Here is a 23184-nt window from a genome sequence, read left to right as displayed (position 1 = left end):
CTCAGTGGGCTGCCCTCAAATTGAATGCATAAAACCGAAATGATAGGCCACTTTAATAAACTACAGCAATATGCCAACAACCAACTATGAGCAACCAAGAAGAAAGAAGCCAATAGCAGCTAGCACTAAAGACTGTCACAACTACAATGGGTCAGTAGCCATACATACAATAGACATAGATGTCATGTATAGGGTAGGTCTCAAGGGTAAATGAAGAGAACTACTAAATGCATAACCCATTGAGCAAAAGCTCAATACATAATCCAAAAGCATATAAATATCACTAACAACACCCTAACAAACATAAGTACCAGGTCCAAGCCAAGAGATCAAATCAGCCCACAATAGGGTAATTGCATCCAATAAATATCAAGAGAGCATGTACATGTTACAATGAGTTCCACTATCTCACTGTAATAAGCTCAAGCTCAAATGCATAAACCAAATGCTCTGTAGTACATCCAAGTACCAATGTGACTCACTGCATAAAGCCAAGTAGCTCCCATTGAAGTAAAAATTAAATGTCAAATAAGCAAGCAAAGCTCAAAACATCATGTGAATGATATCCCAATATCCAAGATACATGAAGCATAAGCCAGGAGCATAAAACCCAATAGATTCTTCAAGCCCGTAGCTGCATAAGCCACTAAAGAACCAAGACATGTAACTATAGCCAATATCGATGTAACGAAGCTCAAATCTCAACTCAAAATCATGCCATAGCATATTAAGAAGTATACATAACAATTGAAGTAGTGGTGCATTCACAAAGTATCTCATAAAGCATCAATGAGCATTAAGCATAAGATTCCTAGATAAATGCTTGTTACACTATTATTACAGCACTAAAGACTAAAGTGGCAAAGAAATCTGAGCTATTTTAAGCTCAAATCAGTCCCAAAAGCATAACCATACCATCCGGGCACCAAAATAGCATCCATGAGCATCAAACATGCATTATGAAATTTACTATTTGCTGTCCAAATCAGAACAATTCTGAAACAGAGAACAAAAAACCTGCACAGAATCAACTCTATGAGTGCCCACCCTTATAGCTCTCATCATGCTCTTCGTTTCTAGCTATAGAACGCCTAAATCCAATACCGTATGCAAAATTTATAGCCGAAATACGATAGTGTTGCCATGTTGCTATAGCTGTCCATGACTTCTATAGCATGATCGGCATCCACTCAAAATGGATAAAATGGCTGCTCCTTAGCTCAATAAGCATTTAACAAGGCTCAACTGAGCCTTGGGAAGCTCCTTAACAAGCGTGAAGCAAGCTAGAACAAGCCATAAGAAGGAAAGATTCAATGCATATCTCCAAAGAAAGAAACAATGGCTGCCATGAAACCTTGAGTTAAAGCTTTAAATTTGAGCTGAAGCAAAGGAGGAAGAAGCTCCTCGAATGGTTGACTCTAATACCAGTTGAAGGGAGTTAGCCCGAAGTGGAAGCACGCAAGCAGAAGCAAGAGCTATGGTGGAAGGAGCAAAAGCGAAAGAGAGAGAGAGAGAGAGAGAGAGAGAGAGAGAGAGAGAGAGAGATGTGGAAACTCCAACTGTCACAATGTGTGACCCTTTATTCAAATGTCACTAAAAGAATAAAGAATGAAGTGATAGTGATGGGTGTCTACCACCTACAGGCCAGTGAAGATCATGGGAGTCCAATTCTTTGTTGACTTCATAGTCATGAAGGGAGTGGATTACGACATCCTACTAGGTCGACCCTAAATGTGCAACACGAGAGTCATAGAGGACAGGGGAAACGGTCTCATCTTCTTAGGCAATCAAACGAAGGGTGTCACCTGTTGACCTAGATGCCATCTCCACCATGCTGAAGGGTGACAACCAGATTAGGAGATCCTATGGGGCTCTTACCAAGTATATCCCATGCCCTAAGGACAAATGAGATTGGATGCATGTTCTTGCTACCATTGACCTACCGTTGTCAGAGAGTTTTTTGTTCATAATATAAAACATAGAATTCTTATGTTTGCAGAAGAACTTTATTAGGATTCATGTGAGGAATTTTCAATCATTGTTACCCAATAACCAACTTAGATATCACTTAGTTTCATAATTTCTTTTATAACTGTCATACAATTTTCAGTTGGTGTAGCCACCATGGTAGTATCAAGAGATGCCTAAATCTTGGACTCTACAAGGGAAGCCTCCATGCTAGTTCAAGAAGCAATGCTCAACCAACAAAGAGTATATAACCACCGAGGGAAGGCTGAAAAACCATGTCTCCAACACAGTCAAGGCTGGTGGATACTTCTAATATCAGTCCTTGACTGAAACACAAGCTTAGCATATTAGTACTAGAAGAGACACCAAATCTTGCATACCAAGGTTTCATAGTGAGATCATTTGGTGCTGAGCTAAGAAAGAATGCCTAATCTTCATGTCATTGGATGGCACCCCTAATGAAGATACTCCTCTATCACTATCTTCCCTCATTCCTCCAAAACTCCCCTACTAAGGCCCGTTGTTTTATCAAATGTAGCTCCAATTATATTGAGACCTCTTTCATTTCCTGATACAATATTGTTTTGCAATATAATTACTCGTGTTTGTTCACAAATATAATAACCTCTTATTCACAAACTAGTTCTTTGCCTATGATACAAGCTACACTACCCAGCTCACAAGTCTCTTAGTCTCTTCTACCACTACACAAACAAGGGATTCTACCAAATCCAAACCAAGAGCTAATTGTTGAACTCCTATCTATAAAAACAATAAGAAGGGGAAATTTTCATGGGCTTCAAATTGTCACCCAATCTCTCTACAAATCTAAGTGGCACGAAGGAGAGTGATAGTGCCAATGTTGTGAAGCCGCAAGGGTCGTTGTAATTCTACTCATCTATTTGCTCTTCCCCAACCTAGAAGTGTAAACAAAGAAAGTACATCTTGAGGCCTCTCAAGGAAAGGATCTTACTAGATTCACTCACCTAGGTCCCAATCTAGTCTCTAGAGTCTACAATGGCCCCCTCTACTAGCCTAGTATGTCCATCTATCCTCCAAGTGTATGCCATGGTCAAGTTCTATGTACCACCTCTTGCCCTAATAAGCAACCACTCTAATCCTATATCAATAGCAACTTGAATAGTTTGTAGCATTTAAAAATTTTCTCCATAGCCCACCATCTTCAATAACCATGAAAGCGTAGGTACCATGTTTTTTAATAGCTACCACCACAAGAAGAATGTCCACTCTTGAGAAAAGACCAATCCAAACTTGAGTAGTCTTGGTGTACAGCATTCGATCGTTGATTTAGGCCCCACCTCCCAAAAATCCCCTGGACAACTATCTTTTCCAAGATCTTGACTCCTCTAAGACCCTACAAGCTTTGACTTTATACCTTTGCACAAAGATCCAAGAAAGTAAAGCACTCACCAACAATGTAACAATCTCTACCAAGAACCTCCCCTCTAGAATTTCTCTGGTGAAAAGGGAAAAAAAACTCCCTGCAGGAATCTCTGTCCGCTGTCCAACAGCAGAACCCACAACTGAGATCACAAGGGATTATTGAAGACGAAGCTACCTCTACTTCTCTTCAGGTAAGGTCAAAGCTTGAGCTGTAATCAAAGCTTATGGGTTGCATCATCTACACCGGTGAAGATATTACAGACTTTCTAAAATTGTACTAGGCAGAACATAATTTCTCAATCTTAGTGTTCTTGGTGTTCCCCTCAGTGTAGTGGGATGAAAGAGGGAGTGAATGAAAGCAGGGAAAGGCAGAGGCAAAAGAAAAGAAAGAGAAGAGACAATGGGGCCTATGAGCCAAACATTGGGAATTTGGGGTAAAGGAGCTAGTAAAGGAGCAAGTGCCATAAGGCCCCACCTCTTTCACTTATGAGTTACCAAATTTCATATTGTTTTGACCCAAAATAAACACAAGATAGGCTGAGGTGTCAAATGTTGGTGCATTATAAACAGTTTTGATCTGTTCTTTCTTGGGGGAATGAGCACCTTTTGTGCTGGTGCTAAGTGATTTCAAGGAAGAAGGGGAGAAGCGTCAAAAAATCTGGATAATTACATCACTGAGAAAAAGCAAAGAAGATGGTGTTTTTGGATTGTGACATGACTGTAGGAAATGTTGGGGCAAACAGAGAGAAACACAATGCATACAACACACAATAAGAACAATCTGATGAATGGTAGATGAGGGAGAGCATGCATAGAAATGAGGATGATACAAAAGGGCCTCAAGCCTCTGTGTCTCAAGGTCTGAAGATTGGTGCAGAGGTAAGCTGAGATCAAGATTGTCAAGTACGAAAAGTACGATGTAGTATGGCACAATAAAATATGGTACTAAATGGTACCTTAAGATTTTTAAAGGTACAGTATGATAAAATACATTATTCTCTCATAAGAGCTACTTAAAACCCTCTCTCTTTTTTTTTTGACAAAAAAGGTAGAGAAATTGGTTGAATCTCATACAACATAATCCCATAAGATAATCACATTGGTATAAGGAGCATTTAACACATCCCAAAGTGCATATTGGACCAGAAAAGAAGTATCCATTAAGTTGGTACCTTATGGCACTAATATGTACAATACGCTTTAGTATGAACACTTTCCTACATGGTACTAGGGCAACTATGGCTGAGAGCTGTCAGAAACACTGATAACAGCTCCAAGAGTCTGTACAGATTCTGGACTCTAATAATAATCTGCTTGTTTGATGCCAAAAGAGTGCCAACCTGCAGCACAATGATGCAGAAACAGCAGAACACATCAGTGTGCAGGCTGGAATGATGACATGGCAGACTTCATGAGTAGTCGATGCAGGCAGCAGTCCTCCAGGGATGAAAACACACTGCACAGCCTGATGAAGCCCCTAGGCAGCATAAACAGACCCAAGTGAGATGATGATTGGAGATGACCATCCAAACAACAGCAGTTCCAGCATGATGCTGAGAAAAAGATGGCAATGTCAGATAGGGGTGGTCACTGAGTAGGACAGCTGCAAATGCAGCAAGGAGAGTTGGCAATGGCTGCTGGAGAGAGGAGGAGGATGGCAATGAACGATAGAAGCTGGCACTTGGAGATCAGGATGAAGAAGACTGAGTGCCCAACACTGCTTTTAATGGAAAATTTCGGGTCTGTCCTACCACAAATTAATAGTTAATGCTTTTTATATAAATCTTTTTGGGGCTGATCAAGTGGAATTCAATTAAGCTATCACTAATGATATTTAGAAAATTTAGGCCTTTAATTTTACGTGCTCAATGGAGGCCTGTCAGCCTAAAAGACCGAAGCTCAATGGAGGCCTCTCAGCATAAAAGACCGAAGCAATTCTTTGTCAAACAAAGAGTGCCACAAAATTGGCCTCTTAACCCTAGAGGTGAGCCTAAAGTTTTCCATCTATTGTGAAAAGTTAACTCTAAGCTTCCAAAGTTGTGGCATGCACTGGGGATATAGCGTAAAGAGCTACAACCTCTGTTATTAGTCATCTCTAGGAAGTGGCAAAAGTGAGGGAAAGCTGGGAGGAGGAAGACTACCAGTCTTACAAGCTGTGCTAGAAGCAGCAAATTCTAGTTCCCTGTTTGCAACCGCAGTTGGCTCTCAGCTAGAAGGGTCAGTTGTCATCGAACAGATCCTGATGAATGCAAAAGTTGTGAAAAAGATATGGGGTTTTAACAGGGGGACTCCTCACTTATCAAGGATCGTTTGGCAAGATCGAGTGTTGAGGGTTGGGCAGTTTGGTTGGGTGTATCTGGAGTTGCATCTATTTGTTGAGTGCTCTTATCTTGAGCCAATGCGTTGTCACAAATTTGTCAATCCATCACTTCTATTTGTGAAAAATTAATACATAAAAATCAAGTAAAAAAATCACCATGCCCAATTAGCAAACACATTAATAGCCATCACAAAGTACCAATATGCATGTACCTCCAAGAGAAGAACCATTTGCACAGTCACAGAAAAGAAATGCTGAATCTTACCAAACACGGTACATTTGCTCTAAAATTTCCAATCTCAGCCCAGCTTGGAACATGTCCATCTCTAACAGGTGACATTAATGGCCAAGCACGACCAAACATTCTTCTCCTGGTTGGCAATGTTCGAGTTGTCTCCCCCAACATTCGGAAACTTTCAGGTAATCCATATAAATCTACCAGAGGACTCTGTAGTGATGTACTGTGATAGCATGGCTCGAGAATATCATATATGTTGACTCTAGAAATATCCTGACAAAAGTAAGTTTGTGGTGATTTACTTGGATCAATTGAATGCTTGCTAACCTTTCATTTAAGAAGTGACAAAGTAGTTATTATGCAGGTGGAAGCAGAATAGAAGCAGACTAGGATATTAATCTCATGTGCCAAATCTGGCATCTTATGAGGGACAAGCAGTGTATTACTTGACTAAGAATCTCAAGCTCGGTATTGCATTCCAGATCTGTCGCATTCCAGTAACTTCCATTGCAAAGTCGATTAGCCTCCTGTTCAAAACGGTGCAATAATATTATCAACCTGAGCTTCCATTAATCCAAACTTTCACGTCATTAGATTATGGTGAAATTGAAGCCATAGATACCTCAAATAACTTGTCAGAAATGAGACCCATTCCATGTGCAAACGGGACCAATGCATTACCATCAAACTCCGGGTCCGTCACCCCATTTCCAATCAGATAGCCCTGATATCAAATCAGGAAGTCAAAAACATGTAACTATAATGGCCAAGGATTAGGAGGTTGGGGACATACACAAGGAATCAAAAGTAAGCACCAGATTTGTTTTGTATCTTCGGTTTAGGTTACGGATACCTTTAAATTTATCAATGGCGTAGTTCCATTTCCAATTCCTGCAAAACGAAAATTACTCAGTAAAGCATGCTTACACTGATTAACAATAAACAAGTGTGAACACCTGGAAAATGGACCATGATTCAATATTCCCATGCTTATATAAGGCATATACATCCTAGCAATTACCTAGTGAAATGAGGATATTTACAGCTATGCTTGATTCGGAGGTGAAGCACCTATATTATCAGGATTAACCTGATCGGCGCCACTTGCCACTTCAAGAAAAAGAGTGACTATGACGATAAGAGCAGGAAAAAAAAGAAGAAAGTGGTTTACAACTTCGTAGCTGTTTCTGTGGCAAAGCTTATTCTCACTTGTTTTGCATTGAGCGTGCAAGCAACAGTCTATCAGATATCTACTAATTCTACCTACTTCTGCGTTCTACTCAGTTAATTTGCATTAAGCATTCTAGCGACAGTCTGTCAGGTATCTTGCAGTCATGTCTCATCAATTCTAACGATTTCTACTTTCTACTCAATCAATTTGCATTGAGTATTCTGGTCACAGTCTGTCAACTATCTTGTTTCCGCTAGTAAATCAAAACGATGGGACATGTAAAATGACCTAACAGCGAGCCCATTAGAAAGAAAATGATTGCTGGAAAATGATTACTGATGAAATTTGAAAAGTGTGGAAAAGTACTAAAAAGACCTCGGAAACCCTTGCATCCAAGAATGAAAGGGGAGTACAACTGCAAGGCTGGTATGCTGCAAGAGCAGGTCTAAATCTGATCAAGGGTGAGGCCAGAGACTCTCTCTGGCCCAATGTCAGGCTAACTTGAGCAGGTATTGACCTCTGAACCAAATGGCTGCCACAACCACACGGTGCTGCCACGTCATCATTCGACCTGTTCTCGACCTGTTGCACAGTCCTGCCGTGTCAACATCACTACCCTTGTTTTTGCAAGCTGATTTCTAGAGGCTCCATGAGGGGCTGCAAGAGCCCTGATTGTGACGCTCTGGTATCCATAAAGAACCAGTGATCACCCATTTCCGTTGTACATGAGGACTCTTGAGTCCTAAAACATGTTATGCCAAATTTTCGTGTCACGAGTGATTTTCATATTTCTGTAATGCATCATTTTTCCGGCTTTAATACTGAAATGAAGTTCAATGTGTAGCAACAGTAGGGTTTTGTACGTTAATTAACTTCCTCACTCTATTCTTGAATGCCAGACTTGTATTAGGAGATGATATACATGATCAGATAAGATGAAACTTGTGGCGAGATTTGTATTATGAAAAACTAATATATGCATCATCGGATAAGACGAACCATGTGGTATCACAAAAAGCTGAGTAGTCTCAATAGAGCCTTGTAGCCCACTGTGTAGACTCACGCATTTTCATAGAGCCCTCTCAAAGCCAGTAAAATATTTTCTCTAAGGGCTATAATGTCGTCCATGAGCTTGTAGTGTGCTATCCTATCTCCAAACAAGGCTTATATTCTTGGCTCTCCAAATGAGCTTCCTCATTGTGGAATTACGTAGATCAACAATTTTTTTTCTTATATCCTCCTACTGACAATGTTTGTTTTGAGTTGAATTTGCACATGCCAAAAGTTAGGTACTCAAAAGCTTTATTCTTTCGAATGTTAAAAGCTTTTTTCTTGGGAATCACACATTGATAATAACATTCCTTTGTCAAGCTTTGGAGAGTAAAATGCTTTTGAATGAAGTAGGTTTATAGCTTTCCCTTCTCCTTTTATCCATTTCTAGCTCCATATCTGAGCATGCTCTAAAATTTTTCTGCCCCTTCATGGGTCATGTTTTTGTCTAGATTTTTACAGCCCTCAGTAATTTTGGCAAGACGCTCACTATAAATATGTCTCTTACTCTATAAGTGAATCATCATTCAAACATATCAAGGTGGTTGTAAGAGTTTTAGTGTCCATTGGACAACATGGAACATCTTAGTGGAATTGGATGTGTGCTATGGATTTCAATTACATCTGCAAAGAGATCTGCAAATTGATGTACATGTGTGCAATTGTTTTTTGGGAACAAATATCCCGAGGCAAATTGCAAAATGCAAAGCCTCTCTATAAGGGACTTCCATATCAAAATTTACGTAAGGGGAAGTCGATTACAAAGCCTGAATGAATAACCAGTCAGAAGGTCTAAAGTGCTAGACCATGTGCATCTAGAAAATGATGAAAATGCTGGAATCCCATGTTCTGAGAAAAGCATCTCTCCTCCTCATAGTCTCGGAACTGCCTTGTAGAAAAGCATCTCTTCTCCTCCTCATAGTCTCTGAACTGCCTTGTATTCTCGTCAATCTCCCACAGAGTGTATTCAAAATCTCTATCTAGATCCTAGAGAGAGTTTCTACAGTAGATATGTCCAAAAGATCAATATCCTAGCTACATTTAATTGTCCATATGTACCAAGCAGTCTATGAGAAATCTGGCATGATAGTCCGGCTCATGCAGCTGACTTGAAACAAGATAGGCATGACAGCCATGTACATTCTCATATCCACAAGATGGGCACCTCAAGAAAGGCGAACCCACTCCCCCAATACAGAAGCTACCTGTGAGCCCCTCACAATGAGCTTCACCATCAATGCTCTGCTTTGATTGTCTAGGTCAATAATCCCCAGGGCCCAAACCACCCCTAGACCTGGGATGAATGATAACATCCCAAGCTACCTTAGCCCTTGCAGGGCTACCATCTTTGCCTAACCAAATGAAATTCCTGATGAGTCATTTCGCCTGGCCAATGACCAATTCATGTGTGCAAATCAGATATGTGTGTTTTTCCTAAAGCAAGGAAGTTCAAAATATTATTTGGTACCCTCACCTCAGGTAGAGCTAGAAATCCACCAGTTCATCCCTGATATTAGAAATTTTTTGAAAATGTATTTATAATTTCAAAAAGATTCCTTTTCCAGAACAGAAATTTCTATTAATGACACCTTGGGAAAGTTCCTAAGGTAATAGTGAAGTACAAAGAAGGCCCAATAAAAAGCAATTCAGTACATCATAAATACAATGGTTGTGTGAACAATGAATTTGGTCAGCTAGAGTGGGACACCATCACACGGGAAGAGCTCATGTTCATGATATTGAAACAGGATGCATGCCATAAGGAGACCAGTTGAGGTAGAGCTTTTCCAATCAGTACATCTCCAAGTGGTGGCAAGCAAGAGCAAATGAAAGGCAAATAACTAAAAAAAGAGCAAAATAAGAAGAACGACAATAAGTCCAAGGATCATCCCAAGTGTCCACACTATGGGGAGATGATCCATCGAGAGGAAAGGTGTTGGAAGAAATAATCCCCCCCTCCCTCCACCCCCAATCTTCTACCTATCACAAAGGATTAAAAAGAGTCTCTCTATGAGGTGGACGGCACCACCCTATCTTTTTAATCAGGCAAGCCTTGGCTTGTGGCTAGCGACGTGTCTTCACATATGACCTATCACCAAGATTGGATACAAGACCTTCATGTCATTATAGGCAAAAACTCATCAATGCATGTCGGAGGTGTGGGCACATTCCACTTCTTCCTGATCAACAAGATTCATTAACCAATGTCCTTTTAAGTTCCTAACTTGGGCCTCAATCTTCTAGCCTATAAACTCATCAATGCATGTTGGAGGTGTGGGCACATCTCACTTCTTCCTAATCAACAAGATTCATCAACCAATGTCCTTTTAAGTCCCTAATGTGAGATGGAGAGAGGATCGAAGCTCAACTCAGAGTGCAGTAGACAGTGTGGAGAGTGAAGCACGACTCTCAATGCAATAGACTAAAAGAGTGCAATCTGAAAGTACAAGGTACAAACCTTAAATCTTAGGGTTGTAGGGCTATTCACACCCAAACACGATAAGTGCCCGTAAGTGTGTGACATAAGCACATACAAAATAAAACAATAAGTTTGGGAAAAAAACCTCTCATAATGAGAGTAAAAAGTGCCCCAATGTCCTACTAATCACCGACACTCCTCTGTGAGCATAGGCGTGAGTGAGAAAGCCAGCAAACCCCCCTAGAGTAAAGAGTGATCATAATTACAAGGATCATCCGCCACCAAAGGAGATCAAATTTAAAGCAGGAGCTTGCTTAAGCGCAGGAGGCGCTAGAGGCAGCGTTGCGGGCACAGGAGGCAGCATTGCAGGTGCTGCAGGAGAGGCTCAGGGGTGTCACCGCAAGGCTGGTGGCAGTTGTCTGGTGCAGCACAGGTGCTGAGGGCAGAGGTGAACTAGCGTGTGTAGGACGACCTGGTGTTGCTCTAGTGGACTTGACAAGTGCAAGATGACAAAAGGCAGAGCTGAACTGAGTGGGAACTCACGGAGGCTGAGCGGAGTTGCACTGAATAGAGCTTGAGCTCTGATACCAAATGTGAGATGGAGAGAGGATCGAAGCTTAGGTCATAGTGCAGTAGATAGTGTGCAGAGTGAAGCATGACACCCAATGCAATAGACTGAAAGAGTGCAATTTGAAAGTACAAGGTACAACCCTTAAACTTGAGGATTGTAGGGGGTGTTCACACCCAAACACAATAAGTGCCCATAAGTATGCGACATAAGCACATACGAAATAATACAATAAGTCCGGGGAAAAAACCTCTCATACTGAGAGTAAAAAGTGCCCCAGTGTCCTACTGATCCCCGACACTCCTTTGTGAGCCTAGGCATGAGTGAGAAAGCCAACACCTAACCTGGGCTTCAATCTTCTATTTGTACATGGCCTTGCTTAGATGGAGACCCATGTGGTCTTTACCCAAGAGGCAGATACTGTGGAAGATAACACATCTAGAGCAATTCTATGGTCTTGCACACAAGAGGGTGGGCTCTACAAGCTCACACTCCTTGTTGCTTTATCTTCTTCAGCACTTGGGTTCTTATGGCATGCTTGCTATCATCTATGGCCACCTTAATTTTGGCTCTATTTGATATGTTTCTTGAAAGGGATTGGTTAAAGGTCTGTCCATTTGAGCTTCCAAACTTCCTACTCTATGCCCTAGCTATGCTATGTGCCTTCTCCCAATGCATCTACTCAGAGGGCACTAGGTTGGAGTTAGTACATACAGATTTGTGCAGTCCCATGTGCATGGCTTCTTAGGGAAAGCCAAATATCTCATACTTATGGTTGACGACTTTTGTAGAAATGTATGAGCCTATTTCCTAGAGTTAAAATTGGACGCTTATTCCCAATTTTGTTGAAATGAAATTTGCCTTGAAGGTTGAAGGAGTTTGAGCTGATCCTCGAGAAGAGTTTGCCTCCAAAGAGTTTGAAAAGTCTTAAAGGCAGCATGGGATATGGATGGAGTTTTTCAATATTAACACACCATCTGAGAATGGTGTCATGCAACAATAGATCCAACGATGTTGGAGATGGCTTCATCCATGCTTGAGCACCAAGGGTTGTCTCAAACCCTTTGGGGTGAAGTGGTGTCTACAAAAGTTCACGTTCTTAAGAAGTCTCCAACCATTGCATTATAGGACATGACTCCTTGCAAGGCTTTCTTTAGATGGAAGCCCTCTGTTTATTATTTTCACATCTTTGGATGTGATGCCTAATGTTCATGTTGACAAGAAAAAGAGGGGGAAACTCGATGCAAAGTCCAAGTAGCACATGTTTGGTGGTTACAGTCACATAACCAAACAATACAAGCTGGATCTCAATTCTAGCAAAGTGGTGGTGAGTGGGATGTTGGCATTGGCAAGGGCCTTACTTCTTCGGGCACTCCCCCTGATGGTGCTTCAATAGGTAGATTAACTCTTAACAGCCCTTCCTCTTCTTCAACACCCACCCACCCATCCCCCCCCCCTCCCCCCGCCCTGGGGCTCCCTTGCCTCCCCCTCCTACTTTGGCTTCTACTAACCCTCAATCTTCTTGGTGGGCCTATAGAGGAAGAGTTTCCTTTCCATGATGAGGAGGAGCCACTTTCAAATTCATTTGCACCACAAGTATCGGAGGCCCCCTAGCCTCCATAGGATGAGCAGCTTGTTAGAGATTAGTCATCCCCTAGACTAGCATTTCTCAGGCTATCATTGGTGTAGTCGATTCTTTCAGAGGTGATCTTATGCAGTTTTCATATCAGTTTGTGGGCATTTCCAGCAATCACAGTGTATGGGCACCTATTTGGGTAGGCAACTATGCCACATGGCTGGTCAACACATATTATTTTATGCATTTATGATGTTGTTGGCTGGTTGCTGATCAGGTCGGCCAGTTTTTGCTGGCCGACTACAATATTTTCTGGCCTTTTATTTGGGCTATTTATGCCCCACTAGCAGCTGCCCTCCTCACTTGCTTTTCAGGTGCTGGTGGCAGAGATTCGGCTCAAGGAGATATGTCAGCCCTTGTATATCTGCCCTCTTCATTTCAGCATTCATTGATTGTACATTTCTGCATTCTTCTCGCTCTTTTCTCTTACCCTTTCTCTCGTGTCCATCGTCTTTCAGTCTTGTCCATATGCTTCTGCATTTGTTGCACTCTGACATGGTATACCAAAGCAACATAGAAGGGCTGATTGATTGTGGACAGACCTAATTAGGGAGGATTCTTCATGACAAAAGAGTTTTCAGCCTTTGGAGGCTATGGTGAACAGGTTGTGCATGGAGGAGCAAAGTTGCTGTTTTTTGCAAATTCTTGCCATTCGCGAAGGAGGAAAGACTGCATTTTCAACCTTTTGCTCCAAAGTTTGAGTTTTCATCGCCTTTGGTGGGTGAAACTCTTTTGAGGATGAGTGGAGGAAGCCCTAGCACGCACCGCACCGTGCAGAGAGTCAGAGAAGGCTGCCCTTGTTTTTCTGCAAGTCATTCGATTGACAATGTTGACCGAAATTGACATGGAATTTCAGGCTATTATGGACTATAAGGTCCCTATATTACTGGCTCTTCCGTTAGATCAAAAGCTTGATGGAGAGAGAATTATCACATATGGCCTGTAATGATGCTTGCCATCTTGGAGTCCTATGATTTGGCAAAGCTTGTGATTGAGGCTATAGACTATCCGACAACCCGTGATGCCTCGAAGCTTTCTTCAAATGAGAAAGCTAAGTTGATGAAGGTACATACACATTGGGAAAAATTGAATGCCAGCATCCATTCTTTCCTCTTTCTCTCTAGACTCTTGTACTCTAACTATCATTGCTCACATTGAGCACTTGACCATGGCTCATGAGATATAGCTAGAGATTGATCAAATGTACAATCGGATGACCATGATGAAGGGGGTGTCTCTAGAGGTTCAGATGAGGACTTTGAGTCCTAATAAGTCTTCTTCTATGCGGGAGCATGTTAATAAGCTTTAACAATTGTAGATGCACATCAAGAATGCAGGAAAAGCGATTACCTTGAAGGACATGGCGATAACTCTTCTTTCTTAGCTACCGCCTTGATTCAATGTATTTTACTTTTCTTTGATTGCTTCAGAACAAACAGAGACTCTTCATTGGGAAGAGTCGGTTCCTATGGTTTTGGACCAGGAGGAGCAATTGAAATGGCAGAATGCTTCCAAATCAGAGACATTGACAAGTCTATCCTCTCAAAAGAAGGGAAAGGACCAAAAGAGGATGAAGAAGGACAATGAAAAGAATTCCACTTGTCACATATGTAGCAAGACAAGTCATTGAAAGAAGGATTGCCCTGACAAGGAGAAAAAGGACAAGGAGAAGAAGAAGAAGAAGCCTTCAAAGGATTCAATAGCGGTGGCTATTCCCTCATCAATTGCCTTCCTCCACTTGGAGATGATTGAGGCATCAACCCCTAGGGCTTCTAATGCTACGTTGATGGCCCCACACCATCATGAGTGGATTACTGACAGTGGTACCTCTCGGCACATGACTTCTACAGCAAGTGTTGCCCATTTGCAGCCTTCGCATGGACAGATTCTCATCGGTGATAGCTCTTTTATTCCTATTCAGGGGAGGGATAACATACACCTTATTCCAAATGAGTAGGGTGGTGCCCATACTTCAAAGGTGCCTTATGTACCAAGCTTGGGTTACCATTTACTTTCAGTACACAAGATTTGTGCCCTCAGCCTCTTGCTTGAGTTTGATGAGAATTCCTTTCGGATTCTTGATTGTGGATTGAGGCATGTGCTTACTTCCTTGACTTCTCTTCTTCCTACCTCTTAAGACACAGTCCAAACTTTGGCATGCTCAGTTTGGCCACCTAAATTATGATTACCTTCGGAAGGCATCTAGGGGATAGCTTGTTCGAGGTATGCCAAAACATTGTGGTGAGTCAACAGCCATGTGTTTCTTGCATTCATAGCAAACAATATCGTGATGCCATTCCCAGCAAGGCTTCGAGATGGTCTTTAGTACCCTTGGAGCTTGTTTCTACAGATGTTTGTGGACCTATGAGGATAGAGTCCCTTAAGGGGAACTTGTATTTCCTACTGATTGTGAACAATTTTAGCAAGATGACATGGGCTTATTTTTTGCAACTAAAATTGGAGGCTTGCTCCCACTTCAAAGATTGGTTACTCTTTGAGGATGTTGGGTACGCCTTACTTACGCCTACGCTCATATGGGAGTGTGCGGGTGATCACTAGGACACTGGGGCACTTTTTACTCTCGGTAGGAGAGGTTTTTTCCCCCAGATTATGTGTACTATTTTGTATGTGCTTGTGGTGCACACTTACGGGCACTTACTGTGTTCGGGTGTGAACAGCCCCTTATAACTCTAAGGTATAAGGGTTATCATTTGTACTTTCAGCTTACACTCTATTCAGTACTATTGCATTGGGTGTCGTGCTCAACTCTGTCTCTCACTCTCACACTGTCTACTGCACTTCAGCTGCACCTCGATCCTCTCCCATCTGACATTTGGTATCAGAGCTCAGCTCAGAGCAGTCTTCAGTCTGCAGTCTGCAGCCACCGCCAGTTCTGCCCCAGCCGCCTGTTCCTGCCCAGTCCTGCCTGCGCCTGTCAGTCCGTCAGCGCGCAGCACCAGACGACTCCTCTGCCCAGCGTGCAGCTCCAACAATCAGAGCGCCACCTGTACCTGCGTGCTGCCACCTCTGCCCAGCGCGCCTCCTGTACCTGCGTGCTGCCACCCCTGCCCAGCGAGTCCTCTGCCCTGTGTCTGCCCAGAGTGCCCCTTCGCCTGTCAGTCTGCCTGCGCAGCCTCCCTGCGCTGAGCTAGCCTGTGCCGTCAGCTCCAGCTGCCAGCGCGCCACCTGTCTCCACCACCCAGTCCTGGGTGCCGCCTCCTCAGCCCAGCGTGCGCCCAGTCCTGCCTGCGCGTGTCACTGGACCTGCACGCCTGTACCTGTGCGTCAGTCCGACTGTACCCAGCAGTCATTACCTCGGGAATTGTGCCCGTCGTCAACACGCAGAGGTAACATTCTGCACTTTTCTTTTACACAGGAGTTCGTGCAACAGGTTCAGGTTCAGCATTGGGAAACGTGCTGAACAGCAGGTTCAGTTTTCAGCATTGGGAAACGTGCTGTGTCTGTCTGTGACACATTGAATGCACATTTTGGGGCTTTTGTAACAGACATTTGTGACAGAAATTTTGGGCAGAAAATTTTGGGGCTTTTAATGTTTTAGTGCTGCTGAGCACTAATTGCACCTTGGGAAGCGTGCATCAGTGACAGTTTTTTTATGACAGAGTACCCTTTGCACATTAATTGCAGACTTGTGTTTGCTGCAATTTCTGGAAATTTGCAGATTTCCAGCCCGTACTGCATTGACATTGCTCTATTACCTTTTGGGAAATAATGGCAAATCAGGGAGGAGATGTATTCACCTATGTGTCCAAGGAAGACCGATTGGATGGGAACAATTATTCCCTTTGGTCTTTCATGATGAAGAATGTATTAGTGGCCAAAAATTTGTGGGATTATGTCAGTGGAGAGGAAGCACGACCGGGAGTTGTGGCTCCCGCTACTCCTCCCCCAGGAGGACGTGCAAGAGGGCAACCTCAGCCCCCTCCACCTCACCCCGCTCAGCCACTTCCCCCAAGAACTGCAGCTCAGAAAACTTGGGATACACGGGATGCACAGGCTATGTCGCTGATTGCATTGGCAGTTCAGCGTTCTATCATTCCTCATATTCGTTCAGCAGCTTCTTCACAAGAAGCTTGGTTCATATTGGAGCAGATGTTTGCAGGAAAGAATGAGACTCGCATCTCTTTCTTGAAGAAAGAGCTAGAGACTCTAAAGATGAATGAGGGTGATTCTATGCAGGATCATCTCAACAAAATTCAGGACTTGCGGGAGCAACTCATGAATGTGGATGAGTACTACTCAGATGCACAGCTGATTTCTACAACATTGAATTCACTGCCTCCCTCTTACTTGGCTTTTCATACTGCCTTGAACCTCACTATGAGGATTTCGAAAGAGCCCATCACTTTCATTCAGCTTGTCAGTTTGCTTCTAGAGGAGGAACAAACTAGACGGAACAGTGGTGTGGATGGTATAGCCTCTGAGCAGGCTTTTATGTCAAGGCAGAAGGGTAAAAACAGCCAAGGGAAAAATGCTTCGCAGAGTTCTGGTAGTAGTAACACTTCACAGACAAGTCAAAAACAGGGGGGCACGCAAGCCAAGAAAGGAAAATGCCATTACTGCAAGAAGCCTGGCCACTACATCACTGAGTGCAGGAAGCGCATCGCCAAAGAGAAGAAGAAGGAGTCAGGGATGTCTGTTTCTGCAGCTCCTTCCACTGCTAGTGAGTCCGCGTCCTTTGTTGCAGACAGGGACTATTGTTTTTACACTTGCAGTTATGATGTCTCTTGGGCTGATAGAGCATTTAGCTCTACAGAAGATGCTGACACTTGGTTCTTTGACAGTGGTGCTTCACGGCATATCACATCTCGTAGAGATTTGTTTGCTTCTCTTGGTGCACCTCCCGTTGGGAAGTCTGTTCAGTGTGCTAATAATGCATCATACCCTGTTCGTGGTATTGGGGAGATTCAGCTTACAGCCATTGATGGCTCTATTCTCCGCCTACAGGATGCTTTGTATGTGCCTGGCATTAAGAAGAATCTGCTTTCCATTTCTTCTATGGCACGTTGTGGTTTGCAGGTCACCTTTGATGATGACCGTTGCATGGTCCGTGACAAGGAACACATGACATTGGTCTTGACAGGTTCTTTGTGTCATGGGTTATATGAGTTGGATGCTCTTTCGGTAGATCAGTCTGCATATTTGACATCCACTCTTACTCCTGCTATGTTAGAGGCAGAGTTATGGCATGCTCGTTTGGGGCATGTAAACTATGGCAGCTTGATGCTATTACAGCGTACTCAGATGTTGGATGGATTACCTCTCTTGGAGAGACCTCCTGAGCATTTATGCGAGGGTTGCATTTTGGGGAAAATGCATCGTTTCTCTTTTCCCCGTGATGTTGCTTTTAGAGCAACAGCCAGATTACAGCTTGTGCATTCGGATGTTTGTGGGCCCATGCAGACACAGTCATTGGGTGGTTGTTACTATTTTGTAACATTTATTGATGACTTTACACGTTTGTGCTGGGTCTACTGCTTGAAAAAGAAGTCAGAAGTGTATGATGCATTTTTGGCTTTCAGTGCACTTGTGGAAACTCAGTCTGGTTGCAAGATTAAGACTCTCCGTTCGGACCGAGGGGGGGAATACATGTCCTCTATGCTGAATTCTTATTTGCAGCAGAAGGGCATTATCCATCAGTACACTACTGCATATACTCCACAGCAGAATGGGGTAGCAGAGAGGAAAAATCGGTCACTCATGGAGATGGCCAGATGTATGCTGAAGGCAAAGAGTTTGCCTCATAGTTTTTGGATGGAAGCCGTCATGTGCGCTTGCCACATTTTGAACAGATGCCCTACCAAGGCCTTGAAAACCGTCACACCTTTTGAGGCTTGGCACAGCCGCAAACCTTCTGTTGGCCACTTCCGTACTTTTGGGTGTCTTGCATATGCCCATATTCCACAGGTACTTCGAAAGAAGTTGGACAACAAGGCTGTAAAATGCATCTTTATGGGATATAGCAGCGAAAGCAAAGGCTACAGACTCTATGATCCCGTGACCAAGAAGGTTTTTGTCAGCAGGGATGTTGTATTTGATGAAAAATCAGAATTATCCTTGGCTGGTTTTGATACATATCAGGCTGCCCGTGATGTCTTTGAAGGGCTGCTGCCCATCACATTTGGTGATTCAGCTGGTACTTCAGCAAATGAACCTAATGTTCAGCCAGCTGCTCCTATGGAACATGCAGTAAATCAGCACATTGCTGAAACTGAAATTCAGCAGGAACTTGTACACAGTCAGGAAGCAAGACAGGTGCCTAGATGGTACACGCAGACTATGAGAGATAGTCATTTGGAAACACCCTTGGCTGGTCGTACTCGAAGGCAAACTCGACTGTATGATTCAGCACATTCCATGGAGTTTGTTATGGCAGCATGTACTCATGATAATGAGGAGCCTGAATGTTTTGAGGATGCACGACATAGTGTGCATTGGATGGCAGCCATGCAAGCTGAATTGGATTCTATTCATAAGAATCATACTTGGGATTTGGTGTCTTTGCCAGTTGGCAAGCGTGCCATTGGTACGAAATGGGTCTACAAATTGAAAAGGAATGCAGATGGATCCATAGATAAGTACAAGGCACGGCTGGTAGCTAAAGGCTACGCACAGAAAAAGGGCATTGACTATGAGGAGACCTTTGCTCCTACCTCCCGTATGACGACCATTCGGTCTATGATTGCCTTGGCTGCACATTTTGGTTGGAAAGTGCATCAGCTGGATATAAAGACTGCATTCTTACATGGGGAACTTCAGGAAGAAGTGTATGTACAGCAGCCCATTGGTTTTGCAGTTGAAGGCTCAGAAAATTTAGTATGCAAGCTGAAAAAAGCTCTATATGGTTTGAAACAAGCTCCACGAGCTTGGTACGCAAAGATAGATGCTTTCTTGCTTAGTCAGGGTTTTGTAAACAGCCCATCTGAGTCTACCCTTTATGTACATAAAGAGGGGGGATCCATGCTGATTTTGTGTCTATATGTAGATGACCTTTTGCTCACTGGAACACATGCTGATCAGATTTCAGCATTCAAAAATAATTTACAGCAAACTTTTGACATGTCTGACTTGGGTATTTTGCACTATTACTTGGGCATCCAGTTTGTACATGATGCTAGAGGCATTGGATTATGTCAGTCAAGGTACATTGGGCAACTTCTTGAGAAGTTTGGCTTACAGGATTGCAAGCCAGTTTGTACACCCATGGAACCTGGGCTCAAACTGTCATTACATGATGACAGTGATTTGTTTGATATCCATACTTATGCTCCAGCAGTGGGATGTCTCATCTATCTATGCCACACTCGGCCAGACATACAGTTTGCCGTTTCAGTTTTGAGCAGGTACATGCATCAGCCTCGTATGTCGCATTGGCAAGCTGTGAAGCGTGTGTTTCGTTACTTGCAGGGTACTAGAGCTCTTGGATTGCTTTATGCCAAGGGGGGACCACTGCAGTTACATGCTTACAGTGACTCTGATTGGGCTGGTGATTTTGATACTCGTCACTCCACTAGTGGCAATTGTTTCTTTCTTGGCTCGTCATGCATTTCTTGGCTTAGCAAGAAACAATCCACTGTTGCCACGTCGTCATGTGAAGCTGAGTACAAGGCAGCCTTCACTACTGCAGTTGAGTGCGTATGGCTTAGACGTTTACTTGCTGATTTGGATGTATCTGTTACGGAGCCTACTCCTTTATATACTGACAGTCAGAGTGCCATTGCAGTGGCACGGAACCCTGTGTTTCATGCTCGCACGAAACACATAGAGATTCACTACCACTTTGTCAGAGAGAGGCTACATGCAGGTGATATCAGCCTTGTCTACTGTCCTACCACCAGCAATGTGGCAGACATCTTCACCAAAGCTCTTCCACGAGACAAATTTGAAGCATTTCGCGATGCTTTGAATTTGACGCCCTTTGGTGGCGGATGATCCTTGTACACTTGATCACTCTTCACTCCAGGGGGGTTTGTTGGGTACGCCTTACTTACGCCTACGCTCATATGGGAGTGTGCGGGTGATCACTAGGACACTGGGGCACTTTTTACTCTCGGTAGGAGAGGTTTTTTCCCCCAGATTATGTGTACTATTTTGTATGTGCTTGTGGTGCACACTTACGGGCACTTACTGTGTTCGGGTGTGAACAGCCCCTTATAACTCTAAGGTATAAGGGTTATCATTTGTACTTTCAGCTTACACTCTATTCAGTACTATTGCATTGGGTGTCGTGCTCAACTCTGTCTCTCACTCTCACACTGTCTACTGCACTTCAGCTGCACCTCGATCCTCTCCCATCTGACAGAGGAGAACCAATCATGCCAGAAACTAAAGACATTACAATCAGATAAGGGAGGTGAATTTATTAGGTTCTATGCAGATTGCAGTATCCACCAAGAGTTTGCAAACACAAACACACCTCATGAAAATGGCATATTGGATCAGAAGAACCAAAGTGTGATTGAGATGGCTCTCACTATGATGAAGCATAGAAGGACACCTCAATGTCTCTAGGCAAAGGCTCTAGCTACTGCAATCTACATTCTTAATCGATACCCCACTTCAACCATTGTTGGTATGACACCCTATGAGGCGTATCTTGGTTTTAAGCCTCATGTTTCTTATTTGAGGGCTTTTGGGTGTGGTGCCTATTTCCACATCCCGAAGACATAGCATGATAAATTTGAAGTGACTTCCCAAAGACATGTGTTTGTGGACTACAACTAGCAATCCTAGGGTTACCGATTGTGTGATCTCATTAAGCGGGATGTCTACACGAGTTGAGATGTTCTGTTCATTGAGGATCGAGCCTCAGAGGGGGGTGAGGACCACTCCATGCTTGGAGATCTAGGAGATAGTTGGGCACTAGCAATTGTACCTTTGGAGTCTACGCTTCGTGGCGATGTTTTATCTTTGGATGAGGATACTACTTTTTCACTGGCTTCCCCGACTAAGCCACCACTAGTGGATGTTCCAGAGACTTCAACAGTAGAACACAACAAAGAGAGATTCGATCTCCTCCTCGTTGGGCTTGAGACACACTCCATAATTTAGGAATTAAGGAAGTCCTTGAGAACTAGCAACCACAGGATGGTCCACAGTGGCCTCAGAGGAGCCAAGCACATACTACCGAGCTTGTTTGTACTAACTATTGTTTGATGACACATGCCATACAGGATAGGAGCCTACCTGCGTGAAGGAGACTTTGCAGTCACAGCATCGGAAGAAGGCTCTGGAGCAGGAGTTGGATGCTATTGAGCAGAATGGCACTTGGAATCTTGTGTCTCGGCCCATTCATAAGAAGATGATTGGTGTAAAATGGGTCTTCAAGACCAAATACCACAGTGATAGTACTCTAGATAAGCACAAGGTGTGGCTTGTTGCAAAGGGCTTCGCACAGCGGCCAAGGGTGGATTTCCATGATACCTTTGCATCTATAGCCCAGATGGTTATCATTAGAGCTGTTCTTGCCTTGGCCGATCGTAGAAGATCACCAATTTATCACCTTGATGTAAAGTCTGCCTTTCTAAATGGTGATTTAAAGGAGGAGATCTATGTTGAGTAGCCTCTTGGCTTTTCCTCATCAGATGGACAAGTGTATAGGTTGAAGAAGGCCCTTTATGACCTCAAACAGGCTCCACGTGCTTGGAATGAGAAGATAGACTCGTTTCTCCAAGGGAAGTTAGGGTATCAACGTTTCTCTTCCGATCCCCAGTTGTATGTCCACACCTCAGCTACTAGAGGGTATGCATTGTTCATGCTTTATGTAGATAATCTTATTTTGACAGGTGACCATGCCCAAAAGCTCAAGAAGACTAAGGTGGCACAACATGAGGTATTCCAGTGACGAATATGGGCCTTCTCCATTTCTTTTTAGGCCATGAGATTTACCAAACTCTAAGGGGGATTTTCATCTCCCAGTAACAATATGTGTAAGAGCTTTTGGCCACCTTTGAGATGCAAGCATGTAAGGCCATTTACTCCTATGGATCCAAACTGGACGGCTACAACCCATGCTGATTCACGAGCAGTGGATGCTTCTACTACAGGTAGTTGATTGGGTCCTTGATTGGGCTTCTTAAAACTCAGGTGGATTTGTGCTTTCCTCTAGGTTTGTTGATTGGGTTCATGAGTGAAAGGCTACTATGAGGATTTTGCGGTTCTTGAGGGGGATCCCCGATCTTGGTATTCATTATTCAACTAGTACTAGAGATTCGCCTTTGGTTCTTATAGGTTGGACAGATTCAAAGTGGGCCGGAGATGTTGACCAACGGAGGTCAATAGCAGAATATTGCTTTACTTTGGGTGCATGTGCTATCTCGCGGAGCAACAAGAAGCAGCCCACTGTTGCTCTTTCTTCCACAGAGGCATAGTATAGAGCGGTGTCTTCTACCA

The 23184-nt window shown here is 43.3% G+C and overlaps 1 protein-coding gene across 2 annotated transcripts in view; it reads right to left on the bottom strand.

The window, feature by feature from the left end:
- Positions 1-23184, bottom strand: part of SCPL20 (serine carboxypeptidase-like 20) — a 143354-nt gene that overhangs the window by 69036 nt on the left and 51134 nt on the right. For both annotated transcript variants that reach the window (XM_087684190.1, XM_087684181.1), the window contains exons 6-9: positions 6784-6821; positions 6553-6654; positions 6377-6457; positions 5958-6203 (exon numbers count right to left, since the gene is read on the bottom strand). In XM_087684190.1, the coding sequence (XP_087540316.1) occupies positions 5958-6203; positions 6377-6457; positions 6553-6654; positions 6784-6821 (467 nt within the window). The remainder of the gene's footprint in view (positions 1-5957; positions 6204-6376; positions 6458-6552; positions 6655-6783; positions 6822-23184) is intronic.

This window comes from Lygodium microphyllum, chromosome 1 (assembly GCF_053477565.2).
Source record: "Lygodium microphyllum isolate KBCC chromosome 1, Lygodium_microphyllum_v1.1.10, whole genome shotgun sequence".
Taxonomy (NCBI): domain Eukaryota; kingdom Viridiplantae; phylum Streptophyta; class Polypodiopsida; order Schizaeales; family Lygodiaceae; genus Lygodium; species Lygodium microphyllum.
Note: the sequence above shows the minus strand (reverse complement) of the source record. Positions and strands in the feature narration are given on the sequence as shown.